This window comes from Carettochelys insculpta, chromosome 4, assembly GCF_033958435.1.
Source record: "Carettochelys insculpta isolate YL-2023 chromosome 4, ASM3395843v1, whole genome shotgun sequence".
NCBI classification, from domain to species: domain Eukaryota; kingdom Metazoa; phylum Chordata; order Testudines; family Carettochelyidae; genus Carettochelys; species Carettochelys insculpta.
In genome coordinates, this window is record NC_134140.1 from 29610822 (window position 1) to 29631608 (window position 20787).

At 43.2% G+C, this 20787-nt stretch overlaps 1 protein-coding gene across 2 annotated transcripts in view; it reads left to right on the forward strand.

The window, feature by feature from the left end:
* The first annotated feature begins 261 nt into the window (after positions 1 to 261).
* Positions 262 to 20787, forward strand: part of LOC142011987 (ADP-ribosyl cyclase/cyclic ADP-ribose hydrolase 1-like) — a 41489-nt gene continuing 20963 nt past the window's right edge. The window contains exons 1-3 of one of the 2 annotated variants that reach the window (XM_074991737.1): positions 2336 to 2375; positions 4346 to 4430; positions 8199 to 8414. In XM_074991737.1, the coding sequence (XP_074847838.1) occupies positions 4408 to 4430; positions 8199 to 8414 (239 nt within the window). In that variant the 5' untranslated portion in view covers positions 2336 to 2375; positions 4346 to 4407. Of the gene's footprint in view, positions 345 to 2335; positions 2376 to 4345; positions 4431 to 8198; positions 8415 to 20787 lie in introns of those variants that run through there. The other variant, XM_074991738.1, reaches the window with a different exon arrangement.

Genomic DNA, 20787 nt, shown 5'->3' on the forward strand with positions numbered 1-20787 from the left:
GGGGGCTGCGCTGAGCCACTTGCCTGTCCAATGCAGCTAGTGACTTGGCTGTGAGTGGGGAGGAGGAAATCCTGGGCAGAGGTCCATCCTTCATCCATGCTGCTCACGGGCTGTCCTCCTCAGAGTCAGCTGGGGCAAGGGCCAGCAGCAGCCAGAGTAGGGTGGGAGGTGACTATGGCAAACATAGAAGGGGCAGGGCTGAGGGGATTTCCTCCCTAGTCCCTGGGGTCACCCACAGCCCATGGTTGGGATTCTCCTTTCAGACGTTGCCGTGGTATTCTCTTGCACTGAAGAGACCCCTGGTGGGAAGGAGAACCCCAGTTATTTGGAAGAAACAGATGACGGTAATGGGGGATTTGATTATTTTAAAAAGGTATTTGGATTTGTAATAACCAGGAGAACCCATGTGTTAAGTTGTCTGATGGTATGAAGGCAGCAGACCTCACAAGACATCTAGGCAGACTTATATCCGCTGCTGGAGGTGCCAGGGGTTGTTATACCTGGAGACAGGAAACACCCAAAAAGAAGCATGAGGCCAAATTTAGGCTGCTAGTCAGAAATTAAAGTCCACACGCTCTATGGTAGCATTTTCTGAAATGCTCCCAGTTCCATGTGCTGGGCCCAGAAGTCAGAACTGCAGGGTCTCTCTGCATGTAGAGGCAATGGTGTAGAAAGGAGAGTATTAAGTTTAGTAAGAACTGGGGGACCTTTTGGAAAAGACCCTATACAGGAAGGACAGGCTCTACCTACACCAATATGTACCCACATTGCTTGTATTTAAAACTAAAAGATGGTACAGAAGATTTTAAACTAAGGGCTGGGGAAAAGCTGATAGGTGTGGAGGAGCACATGGTTCAGGTGAACACATCCTTAGAGATGAATTAGAGTGGAACTTTACATCCTTGCTAAGATGATACGTAAGAAGTTGGCAAAGTACAGGTCTGAGCTAATGAGGACTAGTCAAATGTAAATGAAGCCTATTTAAATATAACACATGAAGGTAAAGAACTGAATATTAACAAGAAGTACAAATCATGCTAGATATCTAAAAATTAAGATGCATTAATGAGAGTGTCTAGCATCAAATGAGGATATTGATAGAACAATGCTTAATGAAAAGAGAATAGTCAAATGGGACCTGATAATAACAGGATACAAAATATAGTAATGGCAGAGTAGGTCACACTGGCAGTGGAAGAGACACTGTATTTGGAAGAAAACAGAGGTAAAGTGAAATTCTTAAATAAATCAAACTGTGTTTTAGATTCCCTATGAATAGAAGTTCCCTACTTATACAATGAGGCTAGGACTACAGTGCAGCCCTCTCTCAAAGTAACTTATGCAATTTCAAACTCAGTGCTTACTACAGCGCACCCAAGTTCAAAATAAGGACTTATTTTGAAGTTCCTGCTACCCCTCTCACAACAAGGGGTAGTGGGAATGAAATACCTCCCTCAAAATAGCCCTGCTACTTCAAGCACTGTGTTTTGCCATGGGGTTTCTATTTTGGGATACAAATGTATCCTGTATCAGGTAGATTAGAGGGGATACAAATGCAGAAAACCCAATAATTATAGCACCTTTCAACTATGCTCATTCTAACAGGGCATGTAGCACTATAGGAAGAATGTAGAAAGAATTTCTAAATGCCATAAATCACTACTTCTTGGATCTGGTTTGCCCAGGAACCCATAAGGGGAGAGGCATTTTTTGATTTAGTTCTAAATGCTGATCATCATATCAAGAGATAAATATAGCTGAACTGCTTGGTAATAGTAACAAAGAGGAAGCCGTGCTAGTCTATACACTATCAAAACAAAAAGCAGTCAAGTAGCACTTTAAAGACTAGCAAAATAGTTTATGAGGTGAGCTTTCGTGGGACAGACCCACTTCTTCAGACCATAGCCAGACCAGAACAGACAGGCTATGGTCTGAAGAAGTGGGTCTGTCCCACGAAAGCTCACCTAATAAACCATTTTGCTAGTCTTTAAAGTGCTACTTGACTGCTTTTTGTTTTGCTTGGTAATAGTGACTACAAGGTAATTAAACTTGCCATCTTTGTAGGGGGCAAATTCCAAAGAAACCCATTGCTTCAAAAAGAACTACACAACATGAGGAAGGTAGTTTAAATGGCAATTGAAAGGAACAGTTGAGGGTGAAATGCCTGCAAGTTGCATGGAGACTATTTAAAACCACCACCAGAATGGAGGTTCAGAGTAAATGCGTACTAGGGATGTTAAAACTTAACTGATAGCACCTCACTGATTAACCCTTTTAATTTAGGTCCCGCTTTGGGGTCTCACTGCCTGGGCTGCTCACCCCTCCACAGCTCAGTTGGCTGCTGTTGGAGTTTACTGGAAAGAGTCATTTTGCTGGTAAGCCTCATGCTCACCAGTTAACCATTTAACATGCCTAATGTGAACCCCATCAAGCTGTCCTGTAGCAGCTCAAGAGTGTGGGTACCAGCTTCAGGCCAGACTCTTGGGAAACGAGGCACAAACCCCTAACTGGTTGTGAGTTTCAGTATCTTGTTATTAAGACATAAACTCCTAAGGCACAGAGAGGAAGCCGTGCTAGTCTATACACTATCAAAACAAAAAGCAGTCAAGTAGCACTTTAAAGACTAGCAAAATAATTTATTAGGTGAACTTTTGTGGGACAGACCCACTTCTTCAGACCAGGTGGGTCTGTCCCACGAAAGCTCACCTAATGAACTATTTTGCTAGTCTTTAAAGTGCTACTTGACTGCTTTTTGTTTTTCCTTAGGCACAGTAACATCTTTAACAGAGACTCAGATAGTCCCCTTGCATACTCTGGCCAAGTCTGCTTTTGTGAGAGGGGGTCTCTTCCAAAGATTCAGGGTACTCTAGTCACTTCCTTGTTGTCAACAACCAAGGGCTCAGCACCCATTGGTGCCAAGCTAGTCTACAGAAGCTAAGCCACTCTGCTCTGGACAGGGAAAGATGGGTGTCTGATGCCTCTCTCACTATTTCCTTCCATCTACTATATCATCTACCCATTCTCTGTGGGGTCTGCCTCTCCTATTTGAGCTGTCCATTATGCCAAATACCAGAGTCTTGATTTTTCATTTGTTATTCATTCCAAAAATATGCCCAAATAGCTGTAACTTCCATTCTATAACTTTTTGCAGTAGCTGTATCTTCTTTCTTTTGGTTGTATCATCCTATATAATACCTCACTGGTGACCTTCTACAGCCATCCTATTCTCAGGATCTTTCTATAATATTATTGACATTTGAGAGGAGTTCTGAGTCTTTCATTATCACCCAGCGTCTCATATCTGTACAACATGCTGCTGAATATCACAGGTCAATCACACTTTAAGTCTCACACCAGAGATAATGCTTATAGGTAATTTAAAGATTTACTATAGAAGAAAAAGAAACCAAGTTCTTGACAAAATTAACATAGATAAACATATAGAGACACAAATGAGTTCCAGTCTGAAGTTTAAAAAAAATAAGAGATGCTTCTATGATAAACAAGTATGACTTATGCCTAGTGTGGAAGCTCACCAGCTAACTCACAGGAACCGGATTAATTAAACAAACGAGACAGCTCTCCCACCACCTTAAAATGAAACTGTGCCACTGTAAGCTCTCTAGTGTAGTCAAAGAGTCTTAATACAAGCCATTAAATATGGCCTTACAACAGTCACTCAGTCTGTGGTCCACAAACCCTTGAGACACCATGGACTATGTTTAAGGGGTCCATGAAAGACAGACTAAACAGGTCGCCAAAGGTCAGAAGATATTTTGCAACAAAAAAGGTCCACAGACTGTGGCCAGACCACCAAAGTGAATCGAAAGAGCATTCTGCTCTGCCACTACAGAGCAGCCGAAGTGCCTGGCTGCTCTATCAGCAAAATGGATAACCAGAAGCACAGCAGACAGGGTTGACCAGTGTGTCAGAAGCCCTTTCTGTTGACAGGAGGGCCACCAGAATGTCCAGACCAGCTTTTTGTCTACAGATCTCATGATGTGAGCATCCCTAAGCTTCCAACAGTGGATGGATTACTCAAAATTACTGTTTTGTTCATTCCCTCACATATTCTTATTCTTGATCTCTTTGGAGACATAAGCATAATGGAGACAAATTTAGTCAACATCTAATGCAGGAAAAGTTTGCTATTTTGTTGACAGCATGAGAGGCTATGGGTTACAATTGCAGGGCCAGATTTGGTATCTGTGGTACTGGACTTATTCAGCACCTAGGCTCAGGTTGCTGGTTTTATTGTTAGTAACAAGAAGGAAAATAAACTATTTCAATTAACATGGTTCAGGTTACCATATGTGAATACCCTACATGCTCTTGACCTTTATAGGCTCTCCTGAAACATCCAGAATTTCAAACATTTTCCTGGAGCCTCTGAGAGTATCATCAATTATGCCATCACGGATACGCCAGAGGTGGGACATCACCAGTCAGTGAAAAGAAAGCATTAACTTGAGTGAAGTGAGAGTTCAGCGTGGTATTGTGAACTTTATTTTTATTATGAAATCGTACTTGTGGCTTAGGACATAAAGATTGTAAACTGTGACTCTGACACTGTATTTCAGCTCACTAGACCCACAGTGAGAATTGTCCTTTTGAACTAAAAGGACGGGATGAACATTTAAGGCTCATATCTGCTGTAACGTTATTTACTACTGATAAACCCAATGTTAGTGGACAGTTCAATTTCTTAATGCTAGTACGTTTCACTCATTCTTAAAACTAAAAACTTTCCATAAGCTTAAATGAAGCAATTTTATTTGCTTATGCATTGCATGAAAATATACATGCTTACAGATCCTAGTACGCAAATTTATCATCTTATGACAGGGATGAATCATGGGGAGCCATGAAATTGCCTACAAACACACTAAAAAAAACCATTCAAAAGTTCAGTTAAATGGAGGAAGGAGTGCCAAAGACTAACTCCTTTGGTCTAGGGCCTGCCCTGGAAGCCTGTAAAACTTGAAAATGCAGGAAGTGACCTTCTGTGAGTTGTTCACTTATCCTTACAGAAACTGAAATGTAGCAATTTTAAGCTGATAAAGAATACTCAAAAACCAAAACTCCTCACAAACGATCAGAAACAGTAAAATTTACTCAGTGTATCATTATGGCTACGAACTTATCTAAAAAGACAAAATAGATTAGACATGAATCTGTAAATGAGATCATTAGATTATATCAAATAAAAATAAAGGACTTATCTTCATTCTTTGGGGCATAAGCCAGTTGTTGAGAGGGGAGTAGGAAAAACACTGTCACCGCTGGTGGCAGGGGAAAAAAAAAAGTAGTGATTTGACCTAGTCTGCTCTGCTTTCTCAGCTCCTAGCCACATCAGTTTGCCTTCTGCTACTGATGAGTGCAGGGGGGTGACCCCTGCTGCCAGTGCCAGACCACCCCAGTAGGCTGAATTGCTCATGGGAAGGAGGTCTGGAGGAAGTTGTGAAATGAGGGTGGGGCAGGAGAAGGAAGAGGCAGGGCCCTCCTGTGACTGGTGGCCCCCTTGTTTCTCCTCTTAGCAGTTACCATTGAGGCTGAATATGATTCCTTCTTTACTGTCCCCAGTTCCCTATTTGAAAGGCCAAAAAAAAATTCCAAACATTTATCAACAGAAAATTAATTCTTTAGAAATTTCACCAAAATAAATGTGGTTGAATTGTATGATAATGTAGATGCATAATTAATTATGTTTTAATAATTACTTGAGAAGAGAAATAGGCTTTTGACTAGTTTTTTGTGCAACGTACCTCTTGGGTCACTCCCACAGATGCGGCGTCATTTCTGGGCAAAATTCTGAAAATATTTTCAAAAACCAACAAGAAGTCCTATGGCACTCTATAGACTAACATGTTTTGGAGCATAAGCTTTCGTGGGCACAAACCCGCTTCGTCAGATGGAAGATCTGACGAAGAGGGTCTTTGCCCACGGAAGCTTATGCTCCAAAACATCTGTTAGTCTACAAGGTGCCACAGGACTTGTTGCTGTTTCTGAAGATACAGACTACCAAGGCTACCTCTCTGATACTTGAAAATATTTTGCCTCTTCTTTGGTAGTAAACAGTGTACAGTAGCCAAAAGTGATACTCAGCTGCTTTGTTGCTAATTGTAGACCTTTAACTGTCTATATAAATTTGTGACAAATTAAGGAGTTAAAAGAAAAAAGCAGGGTTGTGTAGCACTTTAAAGACTAAAAATTATTTATTAGATGAGCTTTCGTGGGACAGACCTACTTCTTCAGACCAGATCATATATCTTTTACTGGACCATCTCCTGCCAGTTACAGAGAAGCTTTCCAGCTACACAGAACTCTGCTTCACCTCTGGGAAGAGCACTCACAGAAAAAAAATACAAGCTGGAAAAAGTTATTTAGAATAAATGGTTAGCACGTACAGTTCATTTTTGAACATTGTGCACTAAAATTATGACAAAAAAACATGGGCAAAACCAGACAATTGCTCTCAAATGAACTCATGTAGGAAAATGGTAGGAAAAACATCCTATCAGGCACTTTCAGGATGATCAATCTGACTTTATGGCTCTTATCCAGGAAATCTGCACAAACACTTAAAAGATGAGTCTGGAAGCTTAAATTCATTACTCTGTTAATACAGTCATGGACTGAACAGACACTGGATTTATGGCTTATTACAACAATCTATAACTCAGTAACCCCCTCCTTTTTATCCTTGGACTGCAGAGGTGTTAATCTTGAATGCCCCTCTACAATATATGCTAAATACCTATGCTAAAAAGTCTTTCAGCCTGCATTTTGCAGTGACTCTGGGAGCTCCTTCCCAGATAAGAAGAGGAGCTCCATATAGCTGGAAAATTTGTCTCGAGTACCAATGGAAGTTGATCCAATAAAAGATATTACTTCAGCAACCTTGTCTCTGTAATGTCCTGAGGCTGACAGGGCTCAAACTAAACTGCATACATAAATTATCAATGAAGTTAATTATGAATATTAATGTCAATGAAATGCAATCACCTTTTGGTATAATTTCTAAAAATAGAAGTCACTGATTTTTCTTTAAACATTTAAAAACTTTTGCCTTTGAATAAAAAACCAATGTCAACTGCAGAGACTAGTTTATACACATTAGCTTTTCTAGCACAGGTGTAGCACTTTAGAATTAACAGGGCTTTGGTTAGAAATGGCTTATGATCAATCTGAGGTTTTATGGAGAGGCAAGAGAGAAGCAAAATGGGCTTTGCAGTTCTGTTTTTCTCACTATGGGAGAATTCTTGCGTTTGGTTAAAATTGTCTAAAAGCCAATGTTTGTATTGATGCTTATTAGCATATTTGAATAAAATAATCATTGGCTCAGTACGAGGGACGCAAGTGCTCATGCTTACATTTGCATGAGTAAGAGGGACACAAACTGAGGAAGTGATTGTCCAAAATTAAAAAAAAAGCCACAGTGCGTGGGTTTCCCTCCTCCCCTCCCCTTATTTATTACTCACTTTGTGTCTCGACAAATTTCTACTCTTTGTGAGCTTTACCCAAGTGAGTGATTCAGGGTATGGTACTCTACAATTAACTTGTGGAATTTACTGCCACAGGACGTTAAAGAGTCAGAGGGGGTTAAGCACTGAAGATCAAAATTAGCTGCAGTCACTTTGTAATACCTAGGATAAAAAGTTAGAAGACTGGCAAATCCTCCTGCTTCAAGGCACAAAATCATTTCTACTTCTTTTTCCCTCCAGTCTACCCACATATACGGTGAGGAGCAGGGAGGTTGCAGAGAAGGGATGGGAGGTGAATGATCTGCCTCTGAACATTAAGGATAGGCTACTGTCAGATGGGGCCTTTCATAAAGCAAGTCATTCATCTATTTAGGCATGGAAACTCCAGTGGCTCTCTGCTACTATCCCTGCAACACCCTTTAATTGCACAGATGCTGCTGCTAGTAAGATTGCAAACATGCATAAACTTTCCCACTGGTTTGCATACATTTCGTGCTCCAGTCTGAATCAGTACTGCAGTTCCTGGTTCTATTTGACATTTTACAGCCGAGCAAGCAGCAGATCACCATTAGCGTCTCTGTGAGTCAGCATGTGAAGGCAGAGGGGGAAAAAGGGGAGGTGCAGTTTGGCACATTAGGAGAAGAAAGCTGCTTTTTGGGAGAGCAGTGGCTGCAGCTGTTCCCATACTTCACTTACAATGCCCTTTCCAAACAGGTCCTCCAGGACCCGGCAGCGTACAATCCTTTTAGCATGCACCATGGTCCTGATAGTGACAATCATCATTGTGCTGGCTGCTGTGCTGGCCTATGGAAGGAAAGAGACTAGCATGCAGCTGCTACAGTGGAAAGGCAGAGGGACCACTAAAAATTTGCAAGAAGTCTTCCTTGGGCGGTGTTATAACTACATCACTACAGTGAAGCCTGAGCTGAGGTGAGTAATTACTGTCATGCATAGTGTGATATAAAGTAATGGTAAAGAGCTTTGGTACTAACTCCACTGAAACAATACCCTGCATTATCAGATGAACAAGGAATTAGAACTTACAAGTGTTTTGGAGCAAAACATATAAAAATATTAGATTGAAAACTGGCCACAGCCTGTTGAATTTTTTGGAAAGGACTGGGAGTGCACAAAACAGCATAGCGACCGAGTGAAACAACGGTAATTTAGGACCAACTTCTGCTCACAGATATAAATGTGCAGCTCCTTCAGAAATCTTAGAGCCAAATATCTAAATGCTGGGACAGAGTCCAGCAAGTGTTAATGTGTTGATGCGACAACAGCAGTGAAGGTTAATTGGAAAGAAACTGAACAAGTATGTAGCATATAACATTTCACCCACTTAACCAAATATGTGTTTGTGAAAGAGACAACAGGGGGCTGGGAAGTCATTTTTAAGACAGATACTTCTATTATCCAGCTGTTTCCCCCCCCACCTTCTGGGAACAAGAAGGATGAGAACACTACTGAGAAATTCCTTTAGAACAGGGGTGGCCAGCACTTGGCCCACAGGCCAGAATCCGGCCTGTGAAGCCTTTTCCCATGGCAATGACTCCATTTTACCCACACTGGCCAAAGTGAGTGTGGGGCATGGATGTAGTCAGGCTGGGGCAGGGATTGGCATCCTGAAAGTGACTCCTTAAAGAGCCGCCACTCCAGGCGCTACTGCCGCTGACTGCTCTGGAGGCTCTCTGCCCTGCCACTGCTGAAATAACAGAACTAGGGTCCCCAGATATTTGGGGAGGGCTTGCAGGACAGGCATCCCCAGCTGCAGGATCCCCAGCGGGGGCTGGGGGGGGTTGTGTGTGGCTGGGTGAGAAACCAGCAGTCCTACAGTTGAGAGGCTGCTGTTGCTGGGATCCCCAGCTGGGGCTGCCTGTCCTGCAAACCCTCCCCAAAAATCTGGGGGGAAGGGGGAAGAGGAAAACCGGCAGCTGGGAAGCTACCTATTGGCTAGGGCACCCCACACCCCAGCCAGCTCCTAGCCACAGGGCTTCTGGTGCTCCCACATCCTCACAGCTGAGCTTCCTGCTGCTCAGGCTGCTGGCAGGGCTCTGCACCTCAGCCACAGGGCTGCCAGGCTTCCCCCCATCCACACCTACCAGGGTTCCTGTGGCTGGGAGCCAGCTGGCACACAGAGCCCCACTGGCAGCCCCAGCTGCAGGAAACCTGTCTGGGTCTGGGAATTTTCATGACAAGTCCTGCATTTATGCAAAAATGTCACTGCAGGACATTTGAAATCATGGAAATTCAGGACTGTCCTGTACCTTGTGGGACCTCTGGCAACCCTAACTGGAATGAAATTTAATTGGTTTAATGGCCAGCAGGAGAGATCCAGCTGTTAAACCAATTAATTTAGTTCCATTATTTCAGCACAGCAGGGTAGGGATCTGCAGGCACTGCAGCTGGGGGAAGTGAGCGGGAGAGCTGGGGGGCATGGCAGAGTCTGTGCCTGCTGGAGCTGTACAGCCCTGCTGAGAAGGGGGGAGGTGGTATCCACAGTGGGGCAGCAGCAGCAGCACTGTGAGCTTACTGTCTGAGCCAGGTTAATCCTGGGGATGGTGGGTAGGGGCAGATTTGGGGCTATTTTGTGTTTGGCCCCCAGAACATGTGAAAAATTGCCAAGTGGCCCCCTATGCAAAAAGGCTGGCCACCCCTGCTGTAGACTATGCAAAGCAGATACTGTGGTATGTGAGTCTGAGGGCTTGCCTATGGTCAGGGTAAACACATGGGTCTTTCAGACTGGTGTGAAAAACTGATTACAATGGGTCATACTGATACTGTGGGAAATGACCTGCAGAGTCTGTCCTATCCGTGTATTTACTGAACTCTAATCTATGTGTTTGGTGTGCTGTACCTTATCTAAATGACAAAAGAGTTCTAATCCAAAGGATCTTATGATTTGAATGAAGGTTACTTAAAGCATGCTGGAGAGAGAGGGTGTTTCAAGTGTAAAGGGCTCACACCACAGGGGCACAAACAAAAGTAAGAGGAGCTATAGACATGGCATTTAGAGAAGCAGCTGGGAAGAGCTGTTGCAGCATCAGGTGGAACAGGAAAGCATGAAAGCAGAGACTGTAGGTCAGGACAGAACTGTGCAGAGGGGACATCTTGATTCATCTTCTCTTCCTCCTTGGAGACAGAAGTTTAAAACCAAGAGATTCATTATTGAAGAGGAGGTCTGGCAACAGAAGCATCATCTTCCCTTTTCCCAGTCTCTACAAAATCCTTTTCTCCTCCCCTTAACCTCCAAACTTGGAATTCAGGCATGACAATCACTCTTTACAATACAGGTTGAGCTTCTCTCGGCTGGCACCCTTGGGACCAGATTGGTACTGGACGAGAGAATTTGCCAAACTATGGGAAATCAATATTATCTAGTAGCATTATTAACACTTCCACTGCTTACTAGGCTCTTGGAAGACATTAGGAGCAAATTACAGCTAAATAGCAGCATGGAACACAGAGACCAAGGCCTGGAGGCTGTAAACAAACTTTATGGGACCGAAGGAAACTTGGCCAGACCCATATTAAGTGGTTGTCTGGCTAACTAAAATAATGCAGGATTAGGGATGCTGCTGGATGAAAGAGTTCCAGATTAGAGAGGTTCAACCTGTATAATTCCACTCCTATGCTCATCGAGTCAACATTTTGGCACTGACCTAAGATAAATGTATTGAAATATTAACTAGTGGTTTCCAGTTAGAGTCTAGCAATCAGCAAGTCTTGCCTTATACTATCCAGTGTAGAGACTACTAAATAAACAACCTAGATCTGTAGTGTTTGGAGGGAAACTGTCATAACAAAAAGAAGAAGAAAAAACAACTTTTGGCCTTGATCCTGTGAAAATTTAAGCATGAGCTCAATTTTAGGCATGTGAGTAGTGCTGCTGAAGTCAATGGAGCTTTTCATGTGCATAAAATTAAGCTTGTGCAAAAGTGTTTGCAGGATCAGGACACATCAATAAAAAAAGTTTCCTTGACAATATCATTAAAATATATATTCAATTATTAAACTGGAATAACTTTTAAAACACAACTTTCTTTTCAATGTGTGAGTTATTTACTTACCTTTTAAGTTATTTTCACTTTATATTTTACAGTAAGTTTCTAAATCAAATTCACATACAGGTTCTTATGCACTAGACTAGTGGTTCTTAACCTTTACTGTAGCCTGCACCCCTTTGGTTCCAAAATAAGTTCTTGCATCCCTAATCAAAAATGGAGATGGTGGGAACCTATACACTTTTAAATGTATATTAAATATATGTAAAACAGTTTTGTTAACTGTCCACAAATAATACAGTATGCATACAAAAAAACCACAAGTATTACCCAGATATGTTGGGCAGTTTTGATGTAGAAGTAAATGGTAACCAACACACTAACAATTAGCAGCTAACCGAATTCAAACAAAGCTGTGGTGCTGCCACATCATCATGCATACATGGGTAACACTGACAGACCCAGGTTGCCAGCCCCAGAGATAGAACCTGTGAGCATAGGGTCTAAAGCCCTGCACTCTACCACATGAGCTAAAGGCCAGCCAGCTCTCAGGTGAGGCTGTAGAGCAGAGACTTCACTCACCCCAGATGAGGTCTCAGTGCCTGTGGGTACTACACATGCATCAAGAAATACCCCACAATGTGGTGGTATGCTGTATTTTGTAGCAAGAATTTCACTACAATTAGCTTAAAACCTTGAAAAGTTTTCGTTTGTATTATAGTAATTGTTGAAAAACATAATATTAATACATACATCGGTTTGATGAAACAAAGTAGTTATACTTATGTGCCTGTGCTTACTGTGTGTTTTCAATGATCTTTCTTTCTAAAAAAAATCTGGCATGTCTTGCACCTCCAAAAAGGGCATCACGCACCCCCAGGGGGTGCGTGCACCTCAGGTTAAGAACCACTGCACTAGACCAATACAGTAAACCCGCAATTTAACAGACCCTGATCTAAAGGGCTTCAGAAAAAAAGGACACTTTCCACCAGCCCCCTCCCGCTAAGTAAATGCCAGCGACTCACCAGAGCCACGGGGGCTGCTGGAGCTGCTGTGACTGGAGCTAATGCTGTAGCTGGGGCCACCAGGGCAGCAGGTGCCACCACCATGGCTGGGGCAGTCACGGCAGGAGGAGATGCAGTACTGAGTGCACCAAAAGCTGCATGAGGTAGAAGGAGCTAGGCCGGCATGCAGCTTCTCTTCCAGTTATTGGGAGATGTAAGTGTGAGAGGAAGAATGGGGCAGAAGGGAACAGGGGAGCAGAAGACAGGAGTGAGTAGTAGTAGGCATCCTTTGATCCCGAGGGATCATGGGTTTGCGCCCCAGTTGGACTGATTCGAGCAGCGTCTTCTATGGCTGTGCAATCCAATGCGGGAGTGGCAGTCCTTTCTGCACTGCGAGCAGCAGTAGGCAGATGTCGCTCTGGTGTCACGGGCACAGATCTTCCTGAGGGCTCTCCTGTCTTCCGCTTCCTTCACCAAGGTAGTTTCATACATAACAAGAGCTTCTTTCACTCCCTGTTTCCAGGCATGCCTGTCTGAGGTGAGTGAATGCCAGGTGTTCACGCTGATAGAGAGAGCACTGAGGTCATGCTTGCACGTGTCCTTGTAGCACAATTTAGGTCACCCTTTTGGCCTCTTTCCAGACGCCAGTTCGCCGAAGAGGAGGTCCTTCGGTATTCGGCCATCCATCAGGCATGAGACATGGCCCAGCCAGCGCATACACCTTTTTTTGAGAAGGGTGAACATGGAGGCGGTGCCTGCCCTCTCAAGCACTGCGCTATTGAGGACCTTGTCCTGCCATGAGATACCGAGTATGTGCCTAAGGCAGCGCATGTGGAATGTGTTGAGCCGCTGCTCTTGTTTTGAGTGCAAAGTCCATGTTTCACTGGCGTACAGCAGTGTGCTCAAAACACAGGCTGTGTAGACCTGCACCTTGGTGTGTACAGTGAGTTTATTGTTAGCCCATACTCTCCATCAGCGTGGAGAACGTTGTGGCGGCTTTTCCAATGCGCTTGTTGATCTCGCTATCAAGTGACAAGTTGTCCGAGATCGCCAAGCCTAGGTACACGAACTCATGGACGACTTCCAGTTCGTAGTCTAGCACATTGATAGATGGCTCATTACTCACGTTTTGGCCCATCACCTGGGTCTTCTTTAAGCTGATTGTGAGGCCAAATTCCATACATGCATCCGCAAAGCGAGTTATGAGTGACTGCAGTTCCTGCTGAGTGTGAGCAGCAATAGCTGCATCGTCAGCAAAAAGGAACTCCCTTAGACTCTTCGTAAGCACCCTGGTCTTCACTCTAAGCCTCGACAGTTTGAAGAGGTTGCTGTCCATTCTTGTGCGGAGAGAGATGCCCTCTGTAGCAGTTCCAAAGGCATATTTGAGCAAAACTGCAAAGAAGATGCCAAACGGTGTTGGAGCCAGCAAACGCCCCTGCTTCACTCCGCTGAGAATCTCAAAGGGTTCGGATGTGGATCTGTCGTATACGACGGTTCCCTTCATGCCTTCATGGAAGGCCCTAATAATGCTGAGCAGAGCTGGGGGACAGCCGATCTTAGCCAGAATCACAAACAGACCTTTTCTGCTGACGAGGTCAAATGCCTTGGTCAGGTCAATGAAAGTAATATGCAGAGGTTTGTTCTGCTCCCTGCACTTTTCTGGTAGTTGCCTAACAGAGAACACCATGTCTATGGTGGAATATTCAGCTCTGAACCCACACTGAGACTCAGGGTAGACTCTCTCCGCAAGAGCATTGAGCCTCTTCAGAGCACGTGCAAATAGCTTCCCCACGGTACTGAGAAGGGAGATGCCGTGACAGTTGTTACAATCACTTTTGTCAGCCTTGTTCTTGTAGACAGTAATGATGTTAGCATCCCTCATATCTTGTGGTATGCTGCCTTTTCTCCAGCATTGGCAAAGTATTCCATGCAGCTTTGAAACTAGGGTACCGTTGGCGCATTTGAGGATTTCTGAGGGAATACCGTCTTTCCCTGGGGCTTTTCCAGAAGAGAGGGCTTTTAGCGCGTCACTGAGTTCTTCGAAGGTGGGCTCAGCATCGAGTTCAGTCATGGTGGGCAGAGGCTCGATGGCATTCAGGGCTCTCTCAGTAACTACGGTCTCTCTGGCGTACAGCTGTACACAGGAGTGAGTGATGGGCTGAGAAAGTCAGTGCATCGTAACACCATATAAACCAACCATTCAGATTTAATGGACTTTCGGCATTAACGGACATCCCTTCCCCAATTAGTCCATTAAATTGAGGGTTTACTGTAATGCAAATATCTGATCAGGAATTTTATGTTTCAATTTTTTTAAAGTCATGCTGATAGTCTTAGATTTTCAAAAAAGTTTATAAAAAAACAAAAACCCCTTACTTATTAACAAAAGAATTTTCAGGTAAATCAAGAAAAAAACTTAAACAATTAGCCTTTTTAAAACCCTTGAACGGGAAATTTCTATTTGAAATACTGGACATTATTGGGGGAGGGGTAAGCAGGAACCAACTAACCTGCCTACGTTTGTAATGATGATGCAGAAGATGGCAAAGAGCATTAGCTATTTGTTCTTATCTTTTATTCTGGATTTTCTCTTGATCCTACCAGATAGTGTAGTTTGTAATACAAGTGCTCACACACTATTGGTTTTGAGCATTTTGATCACAAAGCTCATGTCTCACTGTGTAGAATCATATCTTAAAACATTGTTCTTTCATACATAATGCAGACTTTCCATCTCTATTACTGAGCACTCCAAATATCAAAGGACTTCTTTAGGTATCATTAACATTTTAAATCAGACATAACTTCTCTGCAAACCATATCCAACCCTACATATTTGCACCCTCTCTCACACATCCTTCTGTTTATCTCAACATTTGCCTCTTGGCTAAGCCACAGCTTCCTGTTCCTGAGGTGAAGTTCTCACAGTTTGGCTGCATCTACACTAGCAAGTTCTTCGGAAAAATCTTTCAAAAGAAGGGGGCTCTTTCGAAAGAGCCCATGGAGGATCTACACACAAAAAGCATTCTTTCAAAAGTAAATCGAAAGAATGTGGCGCTTCTTTTGAAATCGCTCTTCCTTTCCTGTTTCAGGAAGAGGGCCCTCTTCCGAAGCTTCTTTCAAAAGAAAACACATGCAGATGCTCTGCAGGGCCCTTCTTTAGGAAGAAAAGTCCTCATTTTTTATCCCTGGCCTGTTCTTTTGAAAGAGTGGGGGCTGTGTGGACGCTCTCTTTTGAGAGAGCAGATCACTCTTTTGATCTGCTTTTTTGTTTGTGGATGCACTCTTTTGAAAGAAGTTCCTTTGGAAGAGATGTTTCGGAAGAGCATCTTTTGAAAGATCTCTGTAGTGTAGATGTAGCCTTTTTGAAAAGACTTCATTTTTCTCAGTGTCCACATTTACCTCAAAAATCAGAAATTTGAGTCAAAACTTCTTGACTAATAACCCTTTGTCCTCCTATGTCTGCTTTGTTGTATGACATTTGGCAGACTTGGAGTATTGTGAGACTTTCTGCTGACCTTTGCTGCGATTAGTCATCTCTTCAGTTATTTTCTGGAGCACTGCATATCACCCATTTGTGCTTCAGCAGAGCAAAATCACCACAGTGCTTCAATACCATCATCAGTTGCTCCTGAAATAAATCCAACATGCACACAATGTACGATCAGAACAAAAAGCAGTCAAGTAGCACTTTAAAGACTAGCAAAATAGTTTATCAGGTGAGCTTTCGTGGGACAGACCCACTTCTTCAGACCATAACCAGACCAGAACAGATGGTCTGAAGAAGTGGGTCTGTTCCACGAAAAGTCACCCAATAAACTATTTTGCTAGTCTTTAAAGTGCTACTTGACTGCTTTTTGTTTTGATAGTGTATAGATTAGCACGGCTTCCTCTCCGTTACAATGTATGATGTTATACACCATGGTGCCAGTCCTGTTGCATTTAGTGGGTACATCCTGTTTAATTTATTGTGTGAATTCAGTTTATGGCATTATCACCTTTCTGTTTAGCAATATTGCATGGCTTTTATCTAGTGTTTTTCATCCATTGTTTTCAAGGTGCTTTACTTAAGCGGTCAATATCATCTGCAATCTACATATGGAGACGAGGAGGGATGGGACTTGCCCACAGATACAAAGCAGTGGCAGACACAGGAATTTAATCCGGGTTTCCTAAGTCCCAGTCTAGTCCATACCCACACTGAGACGGCTGCTTCATTCAAGGAAACTAGGAGTTTCATCACTGAGTTCAAAGGAAGCAGGGTGAATCAGACATGCAGTAGAGTATTAAGCTAAATATGAAAAACAAGATTAGTAAAGATCACATGCACAGTGTGGCCGAGTGACCCATCATGTTATAACTAAGTTCTGTGCTTCATGACTTCCCCACAACTTCATCAAATCCAAAAAAGGCCAGAGTTGCTGTCATGTAAAACTTTATTCAAGCTCCACTGAAATCATTTGGGGTGTTTAGAGGACTTTTTTTTTAAAGTTATACTTTTTTATATATATTTGTAAAGAAGAGAATCATAGGCCAAATCTTGCAATGCAGTTTGAAGGAAGTGCGGAGCAATGACTGACAGCTCTGGATTGGTTAATGAGTGTGTGAGCTAAGAAAACTTTATAACCCAAAGCTTAGAAAAATCTATATATTCTTCCTTTGCACTTTTGTTTTTTGCTGAAAATATGCACTACTGTAATTGAAGTGTTACAATGATGATTGTAATACACTGACACTGACTGCTGTACTACAGGATTTGGAAGTAGGACTATTGAGCTTTACTGAGAAGGGATGTTCTTATGCTTGCAGACCGTTATTAGGAGGCATGTTCTGTTGGACTGTTTTATATTTGTTGTCATTAGGGGTGGGCAAACTACGGACCATGAGCATATTTGATTAAGTTTATCCCCCATTCCAATTTACAAATAAAAGCCAGGATCCCTAGCCCAAAAATTCAATTGAGGGCAATGTCACCTTTAATTTTTTCCATCAATGTGTGGAATAAATTTTATGTGCATCAAGGCATGTGTACACTGCACTACCAGTAGAAACACATGCTGCCAGCTGCGAGTGCTCTGCTAATCAACTGGGTGGCCACCCACGCGCTCAGCTTACAGGGAATACTGATGGAGAAGCTCCCACAGACATGAATGGAGATTGAAGAAGAATGAATCTAGCCCTCACTTTTTGGCACCCATTTTATTCCTCAGTTATCTAATGGGTATAATAATCTCTTCTCTCAAGGTAGGGTGGTGAAAGTTAATTGGGTAAATGCCTCGATAGTCTCTGATGACACATTATAGAAATTCAAAGTACACTAGAAGCTGTATTATCTGGCAGCCCCGGGCAACTCAGGATTCTGGATAATCAAAAGTGCCAGATATTGGAGGGACCAGTCACTGGCCAGAAAGGCAGCCCTGTGGCCATTGCTGGGCAGCCAGCCGCTACTGCCAGCTGAATAGCTGGCCCTGCAGCCACAGGATGTGGCCATGCAGCTGGCTGCTCTGGTCCTGTAGCACCTGGCACCTGCTGTTAATCGAGCTTGCCAGTTATCCAAATTCTGGATAATCTGGCTTTTACTGTGTTATTTTTAATGCTTCCGTTACCCTCTGTACCACAGTTCAAGGATTTATCCAGATCCTTGTATGATCATTTAAATCCCTCTTCCAGCTCCATATCAGCCTAGGTACCAGAGGGATGATCACTCAGGATTTATCTACACTGGCAAATAAGAGACAACATTTTTGCTGTTCAGGAGTGCTTAACCCCCCAGCCATCTCCAATAGCAAAAGTATTGCCATTGTAAGTGCTAGTTACTACTTGTAGGGGGATGCACGTCACATGCAGAAAAAAATTTATTGGCACCAGGGCCTATGCAAATGTGTACCACCAATAGAAACAAACTTAGTTGACCAGCATCACTAGTAGCTGTGTATTGTAGACATACCTTCCATGTGTGTGAATCTACTATAAATGTATTAGATGTCCCAGCTGTCATTACTTTCACCAAACGCCTCCCAACATAACTACTTTCCACTGCAGTATGACACAGAAATTTACCAGTGTTCTTTCCCAGTCATTCTGCTATACTTCATGGTAGGTGTGTTTGTTTCATTGTTTTGCTGCTCTCCCTTACTGGTTTAAGTTTGGCTAGTTTCCGTCTCCAGAGATTCATGACTGTAGACCAAAGCCTAAGTATTAGTATTCAGGGAGGAATAACTGGTGTCACAGTGCATCAGAAGCATATCAGTGATAGCTCATGGGGTATGTAGGCAGCTAGGTGTAGCCACTTGTTCAGCTCTCTGATGGGTGGGGGGAAAAAATCCAAGAATTCTGTTAAAAACTTTGATCAGTTCCCTTTCACTAAGAGGGGGTGGTTTGGTTATTGTTTGCTCTTTCTATATTGAAGAAGTAGAACACAATACTATATTACTCGCTGTGGTCTCCAGCCTTTTCACAAGTATAGAACCCCAATTATGCCCCCAAAACCATTCATGGACCCCACCCCCAGTACCTTCCCAAACTGTTCTTGGGTCCCCATCAAAGCCAATTGTACCGATTATGCACACTTCATTGAATGAACAAGGAAACCACAACACAGATTTTCAGACAACATAGTGGAAGATATTTAATTTAAAAATAAATATGGATTGTAACTTTGCAATTTATTTTCTATGATCTTTTTAAGTTTTGTTTTTTTCCATGGACCTCCTACAATAACCTTACAGACCCCAGACTGGGAACCACTGTTCCAAGGAATTAACAGCCAGATACCACACACAGTCTCTGCTTTTTACTGCAATGTTGCAAGTAAAACCAGGGAGTTAGTTCATAACTATTGTAGACATACAGTCTGATCTCTGGCCTACTCCTCAGGTGTCAATGAACTCTCTCCATTTATTACACAAACTACTGTGTCCAAGTTCCAGTCAGTCATTTAAAAAAGAAAAAAAATCAGTCTACGGTAAACTCTCTCAGGGCTTGTCGGCACTTGCCCCCAAATTCGAAGGGGGCAATGGTAACCAGGGTGATGGGAGATTGCTAATGAAGTGCTGCTGTGAATAGGCAGCACTTCATTAGGCTAATTCTCCCCCACAACAACATCAAAGTGTCAAACTTCAAAGTGCCAGCATGTGTGCGGGTACTTCAAAGTGCCTTTACTCCTTTATCCTCTCAGGGATGTCCTCATTTTTGAAAGGCTAAATATGGTAACCCTGTGAGGGCTGGGGCAGGTGCAGGCTGCAGGGGTCAGGTGCCAATGGCTAGACTGCTTGGCCCCTTCGAAGTGCCACAGCTGCATTGCTCCGCTCAGCTGTCCAGGAAGCAGTAGGGCCCAGCACTAGGATTTAAGCAGCGTGAGAAGCTGACTGCCCTAGGCATGGAACTGGGCCTCCACTCCCACCTTGCTCCAGTGTCAGCCCCACAATTTATGAGGAGAGGCTGAGGTAACTGGGCTTACATAATCTGCAGAAGGCAAGAGGAGAGGGGATTTGACAGTAGCCTTCAACTACCTGAAGGAAGAGTTCCTAGCAGAATGGAGCCAGGCTGTTCTCAGTTCGCAGCTGATGACAGAACAAGGAGCAATGGTCTCAAGTTGCTGTGGGGGTGCTATCCATCTGGTATTAGCTACTTCACCAGAGCAGGGGTGTGCAAAGTGGGAGGGATGGGTGAAATGATCAGCTGCTTGGTCTCAGGCTCATCCATCTAAAAAAATGTTGTGATATTGTTAGTGTTTTAGGTCTGTGTATTCACATTTATATACCAATTAAGGAAGTTTTTATGTTCTACAGACTTTTCTTACACATGCCGACAAGGGCTTGTTGTTTTTTTTTTTTTGTGACCTTAACCAAAATTTCCATTGTTTGAATTACATAAACAGGTTGGGTCCTGCTAATTGCAGGGACAAAAAGCAGGGTCCAATGTAAAAGTCTGGCCATTCCTGGGCGAGATGGGGGGTGAAGCACTGGAACAGGTTACCTAGGGAGGTGGTGGAACCTCCATCCTTACAGGTTTAATGCTAGGACTGATAAAGCCCTGGCTGAAATGATTTAGTTAAGGTTGGTCCTGCTTTTAAGGAGGGGATTGGACTAGATGACCCTCTGAGGTCTTTTCCAACCCTTGCCTTCTAGGCTATAAACTTCCTTGTATATTCAGTGATAAAAGTATCAGCAGGCCGCTCTCCATACCTATTTGGATGGCCTAGCGGAGGGACATCCGTCTCCTGATTGAGGCCTCTAGGTGGTACCATTAGACACATGCAGAATGAATGAATGAGTGTGTACTTTTATGCACTTT